The following is a 16,331-nucleotide window of genomic DNA, read 5'->3' on the forward strand; positions in this document are numbered from 1 at the left end:
ACACGTTGCATTCCTTTGGTGTCAGGTCCTTACAACAGAACAGAGATGGCTGCTAGAAGACTTTATTCTGCAGCTGTACTCATTCAGGAAAGGAGCAGCATCGCCCTCTCCATCCCATGTGTTTGAAAGAACTTCCAGAACTAATAGCACCTAGCTTCCTTGAAGGTACTCACCTCTTTGATGAGAAAAACGTCCTGAATTGTTTCAGCTTCTTTATACAAAGGTGGGGGGCAAAAATCGGGGGGATGGGGGGGACAGGGAGGGGGGAAGGGGGAGAGAGAGAGAGACTGACACAGGAGTTAGGATGACACAAATTATATTTCTGAACATTGCCAAGAAACAAAACGGGACAAATCCATCTAGTACTTGTCACTGGAACTGGGTGTCACAGCTCTGAATACAATGGGAATTGTTTAGCTTTGTTTAAACAAAACAAAAATTAAAATAATTAAAAAAACCCAAACATTTCTCAGGTCATTGTGGTTAAACTCAGAGACTGAATTAACAGAAGGAAAAGAGATTGCCAATACATTGCCAAAGTCGTTGCCATTTGATTCAGTTACAGAGAAGCAATAAGCCCAGGACTGCATCTGGCAAGTTCAAGCAGGGACCATCTACATGAAATGCAGACTAGGGACAGGATTAGCAGAATACACTGTAAAAACAGGTGAAGGAATTACAGCCATAAGACACATCAAAGTACAAGTTCATATAGACCAGTCTTCGCAGCTGTAGCTTCTCCATTTAGTTTCATAAACAAAATTCCTGAAACAGTCTTCTAATTCTCAGCCCCCATGCACCAGCTACAGACCCCAAGCTCTGCAAGGGCTGGTGGCACAGTCCAGCTCTGGGCACCACACAGGATCCCTTTCTGACAGGAGTTTGCTACTCAGAAGTGTCTAAGCCAAAGCATGCAAGCAGAGAGGTGTCTGGACCAGCGCCAGGTGTGACAAGGAAGAGCTTCCCTTTGGCAGCCCAGAGAAGAAAAGCTGTTGCTTGTTCTTCTGGTTATCAGCATTGTCAAGCTGCACTACGTAGCATTTGCTGATGGACATATTTGTGCATCTTCTAGCTTTGCACTTTAGGCACACAGGGAAGTGCTCTATGCTACTGTCATCCTCAAAGAGCACGGGAGAGGCTGCAAACACGAGGAGCTGGAGAGCGAGGCCAGATGCTGAAAGACACAGAGGCTACTGAGATCAGAGGCTACTGTGTTAGAAGCACACAGGCCTTGTCTGTGAAAGATCAGTAGCTCCTCCTAGAAAGGGCTGAGAGAGACATCCCTGCATCCTCCAGCAAAAGACATTCGCTGTTTTGCAGTATGGACTGCACAGCATCCAAAACATGTAATAGTGACAGAGAGCCACTCCCTGTCTGGTGCAGAGGAGGAAAGGGGAAACTCTGAGCTCAGCATCCTTTGCAGGAGACACACACCTGTTACCATATTGACCATTCACATCTAGACCGCTCACGTTTTGTTCTCAGCCCTAAATAAAGAGGTTCTGGACCTCCCTGTAACTAAGGCAGCCAGCGCATCAACCCCAAATGAAAAAGAAAACATATAATCCCTCCATCCTCCCCCAGCACCTCCTTAGCCTTGGGCCTTTTCCCTTCAAGAGGTCGTTGCAAAATTTAACTGAGCTGACATCCCAATTCCAGGCAGAATATAGAGTCCTCGCATCTGCTCCAGGTCATGAGAGACCCCCTTAACTTGGGGGTGTGTGTGCCTGGGCCATGGGCTTTAGATAGTGGGACAGGAAAGGGTTCTGCAACTGTGAACAAGGTTCGTGGCAAACGGATCACAAAGCAGGACTAGCTCTGAGCAGCTGGGACGAAGCCTGCACAACCTTCACAGCCCAGAAACACAAAGGTGGTAAATGCAGACAGTTGAGGAATTCCCATGGAACGCAGCACAGAGTATGCAGGACTCTCGCCTGGAACAACGCATTCATCTTTACCCTGGGACCTTTTCCTACTTCTATCTAATATTCCTGACATTGCTAAGATAGAAAAAGGGAGAAAAAGTAATACCTTATTTCTTTCTCATCAATTGGGCAAATGTTAATTCCCACTGAGCACTGGGATTAGGCTCAAACTGGAGTAGCATCATAAATCTATAACAATAAATCTGTGACCAAACTAAGACTGATAGAGCAAGAATGACTTTCTAAGCCAGGCTACAAAACCAGTCAATAGCACGGGATGAGAAATGCTTTTATTGTTCACCCAGTAAAACAAGTGGAAGTTATTAGATGAGGAAACAGCAGCTTTGCTGGACCAGATATCAGGTAATCCCTGCAATGCGTCCAGTGTACCTATCAGTGGGGCAGAACTGGGCAATAGGCTTCTTTGGGTTCTCTTCAGTGGATGATGTATTCACCAACAAAAATGCAGTTTAGGGTTAACTGAAACCAGTCATCAGATTAAGAAAAAAAAGGCAAAGGCAAAAAGACTATTAACATTAAAAGATTTTCTTTCAGCATTTTCAAAACAGAAGGCTTCACATTTTTACTTCAAAGCAACTTGTTATAGCCCAAGTCATAAAGTTTTTCAAAAAGTGAAACACAACCATACAAGTGTAGTTCAGTTTAGTTTGAAAGGATATTTTTGTTTGTTTATGTTTTGATTTTTCCTTTTCTTATTTCACTGAGTAAATGAAGGGGGGGAAAAAATTGTCTCAGGTCACCCTTACAACTTTTTTCCCAGGGTTTTCCAGTTCCGCCCGCAAACTGAAAAACCACTGTGGGCACAGCCTACTTGGGAGTTTACTGTGCCTCTTTCTATTTGAATCAGTCCTAAGCCAAAGAAAATGGAAAGTTCATTCCACCAGGTAATACCAACCAGAATCAAGGTATTTAGCAGATGTAAAAATACTGAAAATGGGAGGAGTTGTGGCTGTTTACAATGCACTGAACATGACCCAAGAGATAAGAGAACTCCTGGCTCCAAAAAACATTGCTATCTGCAAGCTTCCTGCTATGCCATCCTACTCTCCTATAAGGCAATTTATAAACTGTGGGTCTGATCCTGCGTGTTCAGGATCTGACCGAGATGTGCTGACACTACTTATTTGCAAGCAATGCAAGATCTGGGTAACCCACTCTACCCTCCTCTAAGCAAGGGGGTTTGGGGGCTGGGATTTTTGGGTTGGGGGTAAGCAAATGGAGAAAGACACAACATCCTCCCCACTAGCAATATTTGAGCATCACTCATGTGACCTGAAAACAACATCCCTTATTTGCAGCGTGTTACCACTTCTGCAGGGACAATACAGTACTGGATAGTTGCTTTGCAAGCTCAATAAAATGAAAAGGCCTTATGAGGATCTTTGTTGGGACAGTCATCTGGTTCAAACACAGCAGAAGACAACAACAACAACAGCAAAAAAACCCACAATAAATTAGGTATCAGCACAGCTTTCTAAATGGTCTAGAACAATTACTTGCAAGACAAAAATCACAGCTCTGGTACTTAGAGTCTTGTGGTTTTTTTTTTTAAAAAAAAAACAATAATCCACAGGTTTTGCATAAAAATAAACATTTTAAGCTGACAGCATTATGTTAATTGGATCAACCCGCTTTTCTATATATATATTTCTATGTATATTTAAATGTATATTTTTTTCTATGAATATTCTTTAAAGGAGTAATGGGAGTCACAAATGCATAAAAATAGATATTTTGGAAAAAAAGAGTAATAACAAAGACAACCCCAGTGAAAAAAGGAAAACAAAAAAGATCAAACAGGGCAGTATTCTAAAGCAACAGCTCACCATACTATAATTTGTGGAGTCCAGTCCTTCTGTGTTGTGAGCAGTTACTCCTAAATACTATTGGGGTTTGTAACAGTGATGTAAAACAAATTCCCGCATGTTTATTGGGGGGGTGGGGGGTGGGAAGAGAGAGAGAAGAAAGAAGAAAAGAAGGAGAAGGGATTTGGGGTATATAGGACAGATTTTGATGCCTGTTACATTGCTGTAATTAACTAGCACAGATCATCTCCCAAGCTGAAAGCAGAAGGAACTCCAGCAATTCATTGCATTTATAAAAATATACTTTCTAATCAAAATGTGATCTGCCCCTCTGAACTAAAATTTAAAAAAAAAAAAAAAATAAATCCATTTTTGTCCTACCATGTTTTTTTCTGTTGTCCTACAAATAACCCAAAAAGATTGGGAAAAGTGGGGTTTTCAGTAGTGCATGTCAGCATTCTTTGACAAAAGTCAGCTCCTAACAGGTAGGAACATTATTTCAGAGTGATCCTGTCCTTTTACAGCAGGAGGTAACCTCGCTGTTAAAATCCCTTCAAGGCAAAAGGATCATAAAGGTGGGAGGGGGGGAAGCCATAAAAAAAAAAAGATAATAGCCCGATCTGCTTGCCAGCTGCATCAGTATTCAAGTAAAGTTTAAAGTACCTTTGTGGGACTTTAGAGTCTTGGAGGGTCAGACCGGCTTATTTTAACAAGTGTAATATGCACTTTGAAACAGCCTTGTCATCTGCTTGTTTAAACTAAAAAACAAAACTCAAAAACAAACAGGAGCAAAGGAAAGGTATAGGAAAGGTCTTGGCATCAGTATTAGACTGCAGAATATCTTCTTGACACTGACACTTTGATGTTCTTGCCTTCCTTTCTAATGCATTAAAAGACCATGAAGTCATGCAGCCACTTTAAATGAGTATTTCAAGAGTCCAGTTTTCATAGAGATTAACTCGATCGCCAGCACAGCACTGGAGAAAGCTGATCTAACAATATTTCAATTACAGAACTCTTCAAAAGAAAATAAGAAATACAATTCCACAAATAACAATGCCAATTAAAAACACAGAAAGTATTTTTTCTCAGTGTCTTTTCTTAGATATTCTTTCAGAAAAAAATCTTTCTTCCTTTATCTCTTTCTTTAAAAGCAAATTTTCTAACCACCCAGATTTTAGAGCTATCTTCCATCTACATGAATCTAAGCTTTTCTGAAACCGCCTATGGGGTTGGGGGGGACGAGGATTCCCTCGTCTGTATTTCAGAGCAACCTAAATGGCATCTGCTTATTTTGTCTTGTTTCTCCTCTTGAATTTGTCCGTCCCCCTTAGCATTTCACAGGTCAATACTACTGCGAGAATTTAAGTGTCTGCATTTGAAAGAACTTTGGACTGAGCACAGCTTCACACATTCCATCTTCTCTATGCCCTTTCCATGTAGTTTCTTCTGTCTTTACATGTACAAAATCACAGTTTGTGTAACATCGTTTTAAAGGAAGAAAATAAAATACACACACGCACGCACACACACATAAGTATTGGTGAACACTATACACTAAATATTTTTTTCAACAGCATAACAGAAAGTTTGGCCTACTGTAGGTTGAACATGTAGGGAAGGCTGATTTTTTATGGTTGCCATGCAAGCCACCTTCAAGACAAAACAGATGAACCCACCCAAGAGCAAATGCAGCTTCTACTCTCAAGCCATTAGACAATTACTGCCTTTCCAGGGATCAGACTGGCATCTCACCAATGCAGTGAATGCAGTATTTAGAGAACCACACTGAGTTACTTCTGCATCAGTCCTCCAAATCCAAACGCTATTAAAACCAAAGGGGAAAAAGGGTATTTGACTTGCCTTATTATTATTAATACTTATATATTTTGATAACACTTTGAATTTCAATTTACTTCTGAAATCTTGCCCTTTGAGAAGAACACATCCTTCAAGTTGACTTTTTTTCAGGCTTCTGTGCCTTTAAAATTCTCTTCTCTTTTCATTTTGCTGTTCTTTTTCAATTATCTACCAGAAAACTTGCTTTCTTGCAGCAGAAATGCAGCTGGTGGGCTTGGGCTTTCACTGCACCCGCTCCGTGAAATTCTCAGGGAAAACCCCTCGGCATTGGTCAAGTTCCTTATGCTGGATCCAGTCGGACTCCTTCACACCCATCAGCCATCCTTCATCCTGGAGGAAAAGAAAAAGATCAGGTGCTGAGAGATAAATGTCAGCAGGGACTTTTCTTACAGACTGCAGGCCAAGGAGGTGTCAATGCATTACCAAAGCCATGCTCGTATTTGGCTTGGGAGACAATCCAGGAAAAGGGTGGGGGAGAAGGAAAAAATGTTCCCTTTTAAACTGGGAGAAGGCCACACACCCCCAGAATCAGTACCAAAACTCCTACCTGACCCAGAGTGTCTAGAGGCACTGAAATTGTAAATAAGTAGCAAGCGTAATAGAAGTATGTCATAATTTATACCTGCCGAAGCAGGAGACATTCTGCCAAAGTTTCTAGAGCTATAGGATGGGAGCAACCACCAATCTCACCTTTCACAACCTAAACATGAGGGGTCTAACATTCTCCATAGTTATAAAAAAAGATGGGCACCTCCACAGTGCCATTCACCCCATTTATCTTGGGCACGGGTCTTTGAAAAGGATGAATCATCCCCTGGAGGTGCTCACCCCCTGCTTCAGTCAGGGCACCCGGATGATTTTAGAGAGGTGGTGTAGGCAAAACGAGTCTTGTTTGCTATGCTGAAATTCTGGTCTAAGAGAATAGGGAGCCAAGGACCTCAACGCATCTTCCCAAAACCCAGCAGTCTGTTGGGCCTAATGTAAGGCGAACTTGGCAAAGCTCCCAAACTTGTGCCACACACTATGTAAGACTCAAGGTCTCTCACAAGAGCCATCCCTAGCCACCAAACCTATACATCTATAAACAGGGGTGAATTTTCACTGAGGCAAACGGAGTTCTGCTTAGTAGAACCTGCTCAGGAGGAGAACAGACTTCCCACCGCTCTGCCTGCAGAGTGTCTAGCATCAACGTTTCTGCTCCATCTGAAGCACATGAGGCAGATGAGATATTCAAGGTGGGAAGGCTGCACTGTTTGCAGCTCTGGTGTGCAACCACCCCGTTCTCTGCACGCCGCGGAGGTGCCACCATGGAAGCACTCCTTCAGCACGCAAATATACCCACTTCATGCGAGTCATTTGCAGCGGGGCAGCCTATGGGTTAAGACTGCAGCATGAGGCAAGAGAGCTGCAGAGAGGACTGCCGTTTCCAAACTCAACAGCCTGCTCTGCATCCACTCCTCTGGGCAGAGCATGCACCAGGCTCATTTAGACATATGTTATCACACGCAGCTACATAACTTGCCAGGGCAGAAGTGCTCAGGCAACCAGATGCTCTAAGCTGTGGGGAAATGAGGCATGCATATGTGTGGTTCACACAGTTGTTCTGACACTTCTGGTTTCCTGGAACTGGCAGGAGTTACCTAGGTTATTTACCCAAAGCCAGGCAACGGCTCCCTTTGTATTTACAGAATATGTTCTTTAAAAACATGCCCGCACAATGCAGGAGTGATGCAGCGGGCACATATTGCTTTCCACTGCCATTTTGCAGCTTCTGCTCTCTTGTCCTGTTTTCTGCACATCTCATGTGGCAACAGCACAGACCAGCCATTGTATTCCAGTTCCCTGCTCCTTGCAGGCTGTACTGGGTGCCTGTAGACTCAGTTAGCCCTTGCTGCTGCCTTAGATTTGAGCATTCAGGGGATGTCATGGGAACGGCATGAGACAGGAGCCCATCTGCAGCAGCCAGCTGCAGGGGCTGCAGGAAGACTGACATGCCATAAATCAGGAAGACAAACGACTAGGTAGAAGATGCTGGGCCCAAGTGTCTGGAAGGCAGCTTCCAGCCCACAGCACAGCAAGCACAAAAGCACATTTGCACATAGCATCTCTGCCATACAGCATGCATCCTGCTGCATCCTGCTATGAAGTGTCTCCTCAGCTGTAGGGATTAGACACAAGGACCCAGATTGACCCCTGCTGATTTTGAACCACATCGCTCCAAGTGCCAGCTTAGAAGCGTTGCTGCCCTCAACCCTTTCTTCTGTCAAGAAAAATCAATCCAGGCCTGGCTGACAGACTCACAAACAAGCTGCAAGATAAGGACATGGGTCACAGTCTATTACCCTAAACTTCCTCCACTCACGTGCACAGTTCATGCACATGTTAACAGCCAACATCTTGTGGCTGGGTATGGTCAAGGTTAGGAAAATGAGCTGTAGCACAGGATACACTGTAGGAGGGTTAGAGGGCTTCAGTGCAGCTACAGCATCATGTTAGCAACACTCAGAGCTCACCCTCTGCAGCTTGGAGAGTCTCGAGTTCATGGCTGTTGCACCCACATCCAGCTAGAGTGCAAACATAGGGCATTGAGAAACTCTGCTTCACACATGCTGTCTCCTACCACAGAAACTAGGGAAGCTGCCACTCATTTCCCATCCAGAATGCTTTCTGAGAAAGAAATGTTCACAAATACTTGTGCAGGGCAGTCCCACTCAGCGATGAGTCTTGTCTCTACAAGGAATCACTGCCTTTTCCCCATACAACCCTTCCCCCTAGAGCGCCTAGCTCTGCAGGAACTGCCGGCACGTTATAGCTCCTATTTCACAAGCAGCAGCAAGATCTGCCTCCATAATTCACAAAGACAACAGCTGAGCCACAAAGAAGATCCGCATCTTCTGTGGCCAGTGAGCTACATCAGCTTCCCTTTACCCCTTGTGGAATCCAGATAGCGTCTGGGCTTGGCCAAACCCAAAGAGCTGATGACTACCTAATCCCTTTGAAGAATTCTCTTCCTTTTCCAAACAGAATCCTGGAGACGTGAGCATGAATTTTATAAAATCACCACCTCCCTCAGCCAAAGTAGTAAAACTGCTGCAGACTATCAGTTGGAAGCCCTCAAACACAGCAAGTGAGAAGGATTTACTTAAGGCTTCTAGAAACAGCTCAGATTAAAGAAAAACATCGCCAATTAAATTCAGTTGGAGATGGGCAGTAAGACTGTTCTCTGAGGATAAGGAATCTGCTCCAGTCTTTGAGTCTGCTGCCATCTCCTGACCAAACCTGTCTTTTGGAAATTGCCATTGCTACGCTGAAGTGCAAGACATCATCCACGGCGAGCTGCTTTCTCCGAGCTCCAGCACTTCTCAAATGGGGAGAAAATATTGTCAGAAGCTGTGGGTCACTCCTGCCAATGCCACAGTCCACACTGAAGTGGTCATAAGGAACGTGCATCAAGTTTAGGAGCAGTGAGGAGGTGAAGTATGGGCTCTGTCAGGCTCTCTGATCAAGGAAGTCATTGCACTAGCTCAAATGCCCCGATAGGAACAGGAAGCCACAGCTATTTCACGTGCTTTATACAGGATAATGTCTCCACTTTCCAATAACCAGCAGAGTCCTCCACTCTCTTGCAGGAAGCCAATCTCAAGCTTAAGGGCAACCGGCTATCCCGGTCAGCTCCCAGCCACAAACTGATGGCTCTGCATCCAGCCAGCCAACTGTTAGCAGAGGAAGAAGCAGCTCTGGAAATCCCGTTGGCTCCTCCCGGCCCAGGCTCACACCCTGTCTTCCCCACTCACCTGCTCCTCAGGGTTCTCAAACGGAATCACCAGCACCACATCCCCGGCCTTCAGCTGCAGTTCGTCGCTGTCAGTGGCCGTGTAGTCATGCATGGCCTGGACCTACGGGGAGAGAACAGGAGAGCTTGGGTGAGGGCAGCCTTCTCTCACACAGCTCCATAACGGGTGGCAAGGCTTTCCTCTTCACTGATTCACTGGATGATTCAGGTAGGAAGGCACCTTTGGAGGCCATCTGATCCAACCTGCTGCTCAAGGCAGGGAAGCTTGGGTCACAAATGCCCTCTCTACAGGAATAACCACTTCCCTTAAACTAATGGCTACATGCTTGCTCATACAGCCTGGCATGCAGCTCACCTTTGCCACAGGGCATCCTGGTGAGTCTCCTTCAACTCGTTATGCATCAGCACCTCCCTGTCCTTCCTTAGGAGAGCTGAATTCCCATGGTACGGGTCTAACAACCTCACAGGGTAGAAAGCCTGTATTCACCCAAATGGTGCTCTCTATTCTTTTTGCAGCTGGACTGCAAGAGCGTTAGAGACTATAGCTTCCTATCTCTGTCACAGAAAGTAAGGAGAGGAAACACAGGAAAGAGTAGTATCAGTTTAGATCTTTGAGTGATTGTATCCTGCCATGTTCTCTCTCTGGTATTCAGTCTAACGCCTATCATCATATGTGTTACAGCTTTTTTACTTCAAACCACAGCTCTTCGCTTTAAGCACTACAGCCTAAAATTGCTGCCTGCAACCAATCTAAATCTGATGAACCTCCTATTGTTCTTCAGGGGGTTGTCATTCTTCTGCTTTTGGTAGAACTCCCTGAAAAAAAAAACCCAAAATGATGTATGGACATGACTAAAGCAGAAGAAAAGCATTCCTATTACAGGAGACTGTAATTTCTCACTCTCAGGGTATTATGGATCTGTGCTGTCTTGCTACAGTATTCCATTATGCAGGTTAAATTTGTGGCCTATCGTCACCTAGAATCACTCCTTCCTCCAGCACCTTCAAAACAAGCTGTGAGTGACCTTTGGCATATTCAGGATACCCACCAGACTTCCCTGTCTAATCCTATACTTTTTCCTGTTTATCATGGCTTTCTGATTTCCCCCAAACATTAACTCCTCTGTCCCTACTGGTGTTTTCAACTCTTCATTTGCCACTTGCATCAAAGTTTAACCTTTCCAGTTTGAAGCACAACTTATCTACTATCCCGCATCTGTGACTGACACTCCCACACCACCAGAGATAGAAATAACTGCAGCAGAGAGAAGGAAGAGTTTTGCTATACACCACAGCCAGACATTTAAACACTGATGTGCTTGCATAGTCCTTTGAAGCATCTAGAACCGCATGAAGCTGGGATGGTGGAAAGGTAGGTGTATCTCTTCTTCAGCTTCTTTTCTCCTTTTCAATGCAGCAAAGCCCATCGCCACGCTGAGCAAAAGTAGTTAATTCATTACAAGAAAAAAATCACCAGGAACTCAGTGCCCCATCACCACACACACTCACCTTGAACAGAAATCCTGGGGGCATGTCAGCTCTTTCAGATGAAGCACCTCCTTCCACAGTGCCATTGATGGTAGCAGGGAAAGTTTCCACAACGACAGCAGGCAGAGAGCTCTGGTAGGGAGCAGCAGCCAAGGAAGAAAAAAAAGCCAATGAGAAAAGAGAATCCAAAATTACAGCCCAAGTTCACCCTGGAGGATCCACATCTCTACCCCATCCATGGCTTCAGCAGGTTTTTCAAACACACCAGTGACAGAAACACCCCAAAGGACGGCAAAGGCAGGAGAGGTGACCACTGTCTTCCTTTGCTAAAGGCTGTGGAAGGGCAGAGGGAATTTAGAGTTTTTCTGGGACCATAATGCCTGGCATTTCTCATTCGCTGCAGTCACAATGCAGTTTGTGTAGAGCCCTCATGGAACCAACAACTCAAATGCAACAGCCTATAGGAACAAAGCAGCCACGAGATGGGATCTACTCCAGTCCCCTAAAAAGGTGGCAGTACCAGGAGAAAAAGAGGAACCCTGGATATTCAGGGGACACAGGCAAAACCCAGAGGAAAGGTAGGTAAAGCAGAAGGTGAGCAAGGAGGAATCCAGCAGACAACACAAGCTTAGGACGGCACGGGCTGTGGGCTGGCTTCACAACATGGGTGAAGGGACAGGTTTTTTTGTGGATCTTCCATCAGAGCTTCTCCTTAAGCTCTACACAGATAAAATGCAACAGCTGCAACTGGCCTCTAAGAGCACTATAACTGCTGGGGTGGCAGGGATGTGTTTTTCCAAGCAGTCACCTCTTTCCCCAGCTCAGCCTCCCACATCTGTTGTATGACAAAGAGATGCGAGGAAAAAAAGGGAATGCTGTCCCTCGAGGTGCTTACCGATCCTGAATCGGCTTCGGTTTTAGATGCTTCAGCTCCAGCTGCTGCTTCTGATCCAGCTGCTTCAGCTCCTGCATGGGCTGCTTCTGCAGGCTGCAATACAAAAGTGATTCAGGCGGGAAGTTATGCATAGGAAAGTGCAGCTTAGTCTGTCCGAGCGCTCTATGCTGTTGGCTGCTGCCATCTGCTGACAGCCAGGCGAGAAATCTCAGGGTCTTGCTGGGTTTCCATCTCCCTCTTTCTCTGCAACCCCGCGAAATCACAGTAAAGCCTGCATTCCGCATTCTCTCGCTCCAGCCACGCAACAGGTAACACTCCAGAGGAAATCGATGAAACACCAAAAATCCTGTGCACCTCTTTTTTCATCTAAAGAACAGACCTCCTTTACACATGCACAGTATCTATCACTACATATAGATTGCCCACTTGTACAGGAATACAAGTTGGCTTGCACACCAAGGGACAAGGATCTCTCAACAAGTTACTTCCAAGGATCAACGATCACAGAATATTTACTGCCAGAAACAGAAGAGCATGGTAATAAGGTGTCCAGATACAGAACTTAGTCTGGACTCAACATCTACATGACATCAGCACTAAATCAAACTGAACTGAAAACTGTGCTAACTTTCACCCAATTTGATTCTCAATAGGCGCAGAGTCATGAATTTTGATTCTGTTGTGAATATTTGCTATGAATATTCTGCATGGTGCATGCACACGTTTGTGTTGGTGAAGAGTTTCTAATGCACAAAAACTGCCACCACCAGGGAGAAATATTTAGCATCACCTACAAATCACTGCCTGGAAGAGACTGTTTTGGGAAGCCTTGGGACAGGAATTTCTGTGCAAAACAAAAGACCAACCAAACACCTCTGATACACTTTCTGCAGTTCAAGTTTTTATTCTCCCTTGCCTGAAATCAGGCTAAATTTGTTTTAACACAAAATTAAAGACATTTATTTGCCCCTCCCAGAAACTGCAACAACACGGGAAATAAGTTGGATCTGGCAGCAACAATGCTGCAGATGAGTCCCTTGGGAGACTGGCCAGGCAGCACCTGGGAATACTGACAAGAATCTCACGGGTCTAATTTGCAGCCTGAGTGCCATCATGGCCAGCCTATAGCCATTTGTTCTCTATACCAGAGAGCACATGCACCTCCAGACACCCACTTTATACTTGCACAATAGAGATTGCTACAGGGATTCCGCATTTTTAATACATACGAATAAACTAGCTTTAGTATGCCTACATGCCTCATACATTTGGTAAAAACATAGTGTCCTGGTTTTGGCTGGGACAGTTATTTTTCTTCCTAATAGCTGGTATAGTGCTGTGTTTTGGATTTAGGATGAGAATAATGTTAGTAGCAGACTGACGTTTTAGTTACTGTAAGCACTGCTCAGCAACAAGGACTTTTCAGCTTCTCATGCTGCCCTGCCAGCGAGGAGGCTGGTGGCACAAGAATCTGGAAGGGGGGACAGCCAGGACAGCTAACCCAAAGTGGCCAAAGGGATATTCCATACTATGTGATGTCATGCTCAGTATATAAACTGAAAAGTTGGCCAGGGGCTGCTGCTTGGGAACTGGCAGGGCATTGGTCGGTTGCTGGTGAGCAATTGTTTTTCATTTTGGTTTTTCTTGGGTTTTATTTCTCTCTCTTTTTGTTATTTTCCTCTTCAGTACTGTTATTATTATTGTTATTTCAATTATTAAACTGTTCTTACCTCATCCCACAAGTTTTCTTACTTTTACCTTTCCGGTTCTCTCCCCCATCCCGCCAGGGAGGAGCAAGCAGCCAGCTGCACAGTGCTTATTTGTCAGCTGGAGCTAAACCATGACACACGCACCCCTGAATACAACCACGTTCAAAGCAAGGCATTGTCCAGATTTCTTAATGTTGCAATTCTCATAGTCCCAACCCTACAAAATCCCAGTGTAAAGCAACAATCATAGTAACCCTTAACTCTACACCCACCTGGCTATTAGCCATGCACTGGCACAATCCTCCAAGCAGTTTTCTAATAGCAGCAATAATGATGAAATAAAACCTTAATTTAACAAAAAGTCATGACTTTACCTTCTCCAATGATGCCATGCTTTCCTCTCTTACCACACCTTTCCTCACGTCTCCCCATCACCATGTTCACAGGCCTGTGCTGCCAGAGGACGTTCCATGCAGCAGAGCTATCCCTACCCTGCAGAGGGTTCCCACAGCAGCTTTGGTAGCACTAAGGTAAATGTATGCACAGGAAATGCTACAAAGGCTTCTCCTGTCTAAATAACTTCCCTCCCAGGTTGCTTTTTATTTGCATTCAGTGAAACTGGAACTGGGACAGATGCCAGCCCAGCTCTACCTGGCCAAGCATGGTTCTTATGTGGACAAGGAGCACAATGTGAACTTCTTTTTTTAAAGTGGCTAATTTGCAAAACCAGTATTTAATAACCAGATTAACTGCATCTAAATTAATCCTTAAAGGGCATTTTCACATCAGCTACTTATTTTTCTATTTTATATACCTGTGGGCGTCCCAAGGCCTATAAAAGCATTTACAGTCATGGAAAGACACTATAAGGAGAAGAGGGAGAACTGCTCACTGCTGTTGCCAGGTTTGAAAGCTTTGCCTATTCTAACAGCAGCGTCATACACACCAAATGCAAGTTTCCTTGTCTGCAGAACTACACAAGTTCTGCTGCATCCAAGTTCCTACGCAGCTGTTCACCTGATGACATACGGGACTATGTAACCATGCAACAAGTCTTCTCTCAACAGCTAGGAACTACATTAGAGCAAACACAGTTCAGAAGACTTGAAGAGCAAAAGGAGGATTCCCCAGCTGCAAGGAGCTCTGCTCTTCAACCATATACGGTATGCAAGGTGAGAACATCTTGTCTAGTAGCAGTCCCCAGTTGATTAAATTGTCCTTTGAGTGAAATTAGTTTCTAGGATGGGAGAAATGGCCCAAAACACTTTTTACACCCCTGACTGTAAGCACAGCTCAATCAGATGCAGTCATACCTCACTCCTACCCATCCGCTTGAAAGACATGAGATCGTCCCTCGCAAAAACACAAGCTACTTTTCTTTCTTACCAAGACAGACTGACAATGCTCATACAGGGGAATGACAGATGTTAAACACTAATGGCCCATAAAACACACAATGGAAATCTCTTTCTTGACATGACCCAAGCTCATGTGAAGGAGGGCACTGGCCACTGAGTCCACAGGCCAGGCTTTCAGCAAGGGGTAAGTCATGCCCTCCGAGTACTGACTGTAGGTGGTGATCCTACCTCGAGAATGGTAAGGTTGGCAGGACTCCAGCATAAGCCAAGGACATGTGCCTGAGGACACGCCATAGGATACAGCCAGCTCAAGTAGCAAGCTCGAGTACCAAGACCAAGCGTTTTCTGTCCACACCCCCGGCCATTTGTCTAGAGAGGCTCAAGAGTAGTTGTGCCTGAAATATCTCCCATATTGCTGATCTGCAGCAATCTGAGACCTTCCCAGGCCCAATATATCTAGAGGGCATAAATGAAGGTCTGGTTTTGGTTCAGATGCAGAACATGTGTAGGGTCTTCCTTGTCAGCAAGCTCCAAAGCTGAGGTTGAGGCAGATGCCAGGTAAGACTTGGGCCAGCACTTAACTTCCAGTGTAGACAGAGGCTGATGTGAATCAGCCTTTCTGGAAACAATGGTCAATAAGGAACAAGCACCACAGATAATTCCAAACGCATGTATATACCCAGTGATACAGGCAGTAAGGACAGGGGGCAGCTGAGCCATTTATGCATCACAAACAAGACCAACAGAATGTACAGAGTTTAGGAAATGCTGGGGAGTGGAGGGTGAGGATGATACCACAGTGGGACTAAGTTTGAGGAGAATGTCACAGCATCATGCCGGAGGAAAGATGAGTAAATTAGCAGGGAAAGACAATGGGGTTGTGCATTGGTGGAGACATAAGTTTCAAAGTGCCAGACCTGACTTGCAAACATGTGGCTGCCCCTGGGGCTTCACAGAAGGTGCAAAAGTGGGTTCAGCAGCACATGGCACAACTTTGGTTTGGGGTGTGCAGAAATGGAAAGCAATGAGGGAAAGGAGACAGGTATGCACACAGAGATGGCACCGGCACATGCACAGTACATGATGAGAGATGAAAGCCATATGAAGTTCTTACCTCCCATAAATCCCAAGGTAAAGACTAAGCATGTCAAAGAGCAACAAAAATAGAACATGTTTATACATGATTATTTCAGTGAGTACAAACATTACAGATGCTGATCAGACTGAAGCAGACATATACATTCAACAGCACTTATCTCTGCATGTTTTAAAAATACTTTTTGAGTACCTAAATTTATACACCCCTCCCCACTGCATATTCAAATTGAAGTACCAAGGCATTTAAGTAAGTGTTTTTTCTACCTCTGGTATGAATGGAGACAGCCAAGCCACATTCAGTTATCAGTGGCAGATCACATAGCCAGAAAAAAAACCTCATGAGTTTGTAGTCTATCAGGGTTAAATATGCTCCCATATA

The 16,331-nt window shown here is 44.7% G+C and overlaps 1 protein-coding gene across 8 annotated transcripts in view; it reads right to left on the reverse strand.

Annotated features, from left to right (window-relative positions):
- Positions 1 to 299: 299 nt before the first annotated feature.
- The window catches only part of BIN1 (bridging integrator 1), a 101,783-nt gene continuing 85,751 nt past the window's right edge, over positions 300 to 16,331 (reverse strand). For 5 of the 8 annotated variants that reach the window (XM_040603488.1, XM_040603491.1, XM_040603493.1 and 2 more), the window contains 4 exons: positions 11,788 to 11,880; positions 10,914 to 11,024; positions 9,406 to 9,507; positions 300 to 5,941 (listed from right to left, as the gene is read on the reverse strand). In XM_040603488.1, the coding sequence (XP_040459422.1) occupies positions 5,834 to 5,941; positions 9,406 to 9,507; positions 10,914 to 11,024; positions 11,788 to 11,880 (414 nt within the window). In that variant the 3' untranslated portion in view covers positions 300 to 5,833. Of the gene's footprint in view, positions 5,942 to 9,405; positions 9,508 to 10,913; positions 11,025 to 11,787; positions 11,881 to 15,968; positions 15,993 to 16,331 lie in introns of all 8 variants that reach the window. The other 3 variants (XM_040603487.1, XM_040603490.1, XM_040603489.1) reach the window with 1 other exon arrangement.

This window comes from Falco naumanni, chromosome 8 (genome assembly GCF_017639655.2).
Source record: "Falco naumanni isolate bFalNau1 chromosome 8, bFalNau1.pat, whole genome shotgun sequence".
Lineage (NCBI taxonomy): Eukaryota > Metazoa > Chordata > Aves > Falconiformes > Falconidae > Falco > Falco naumanni.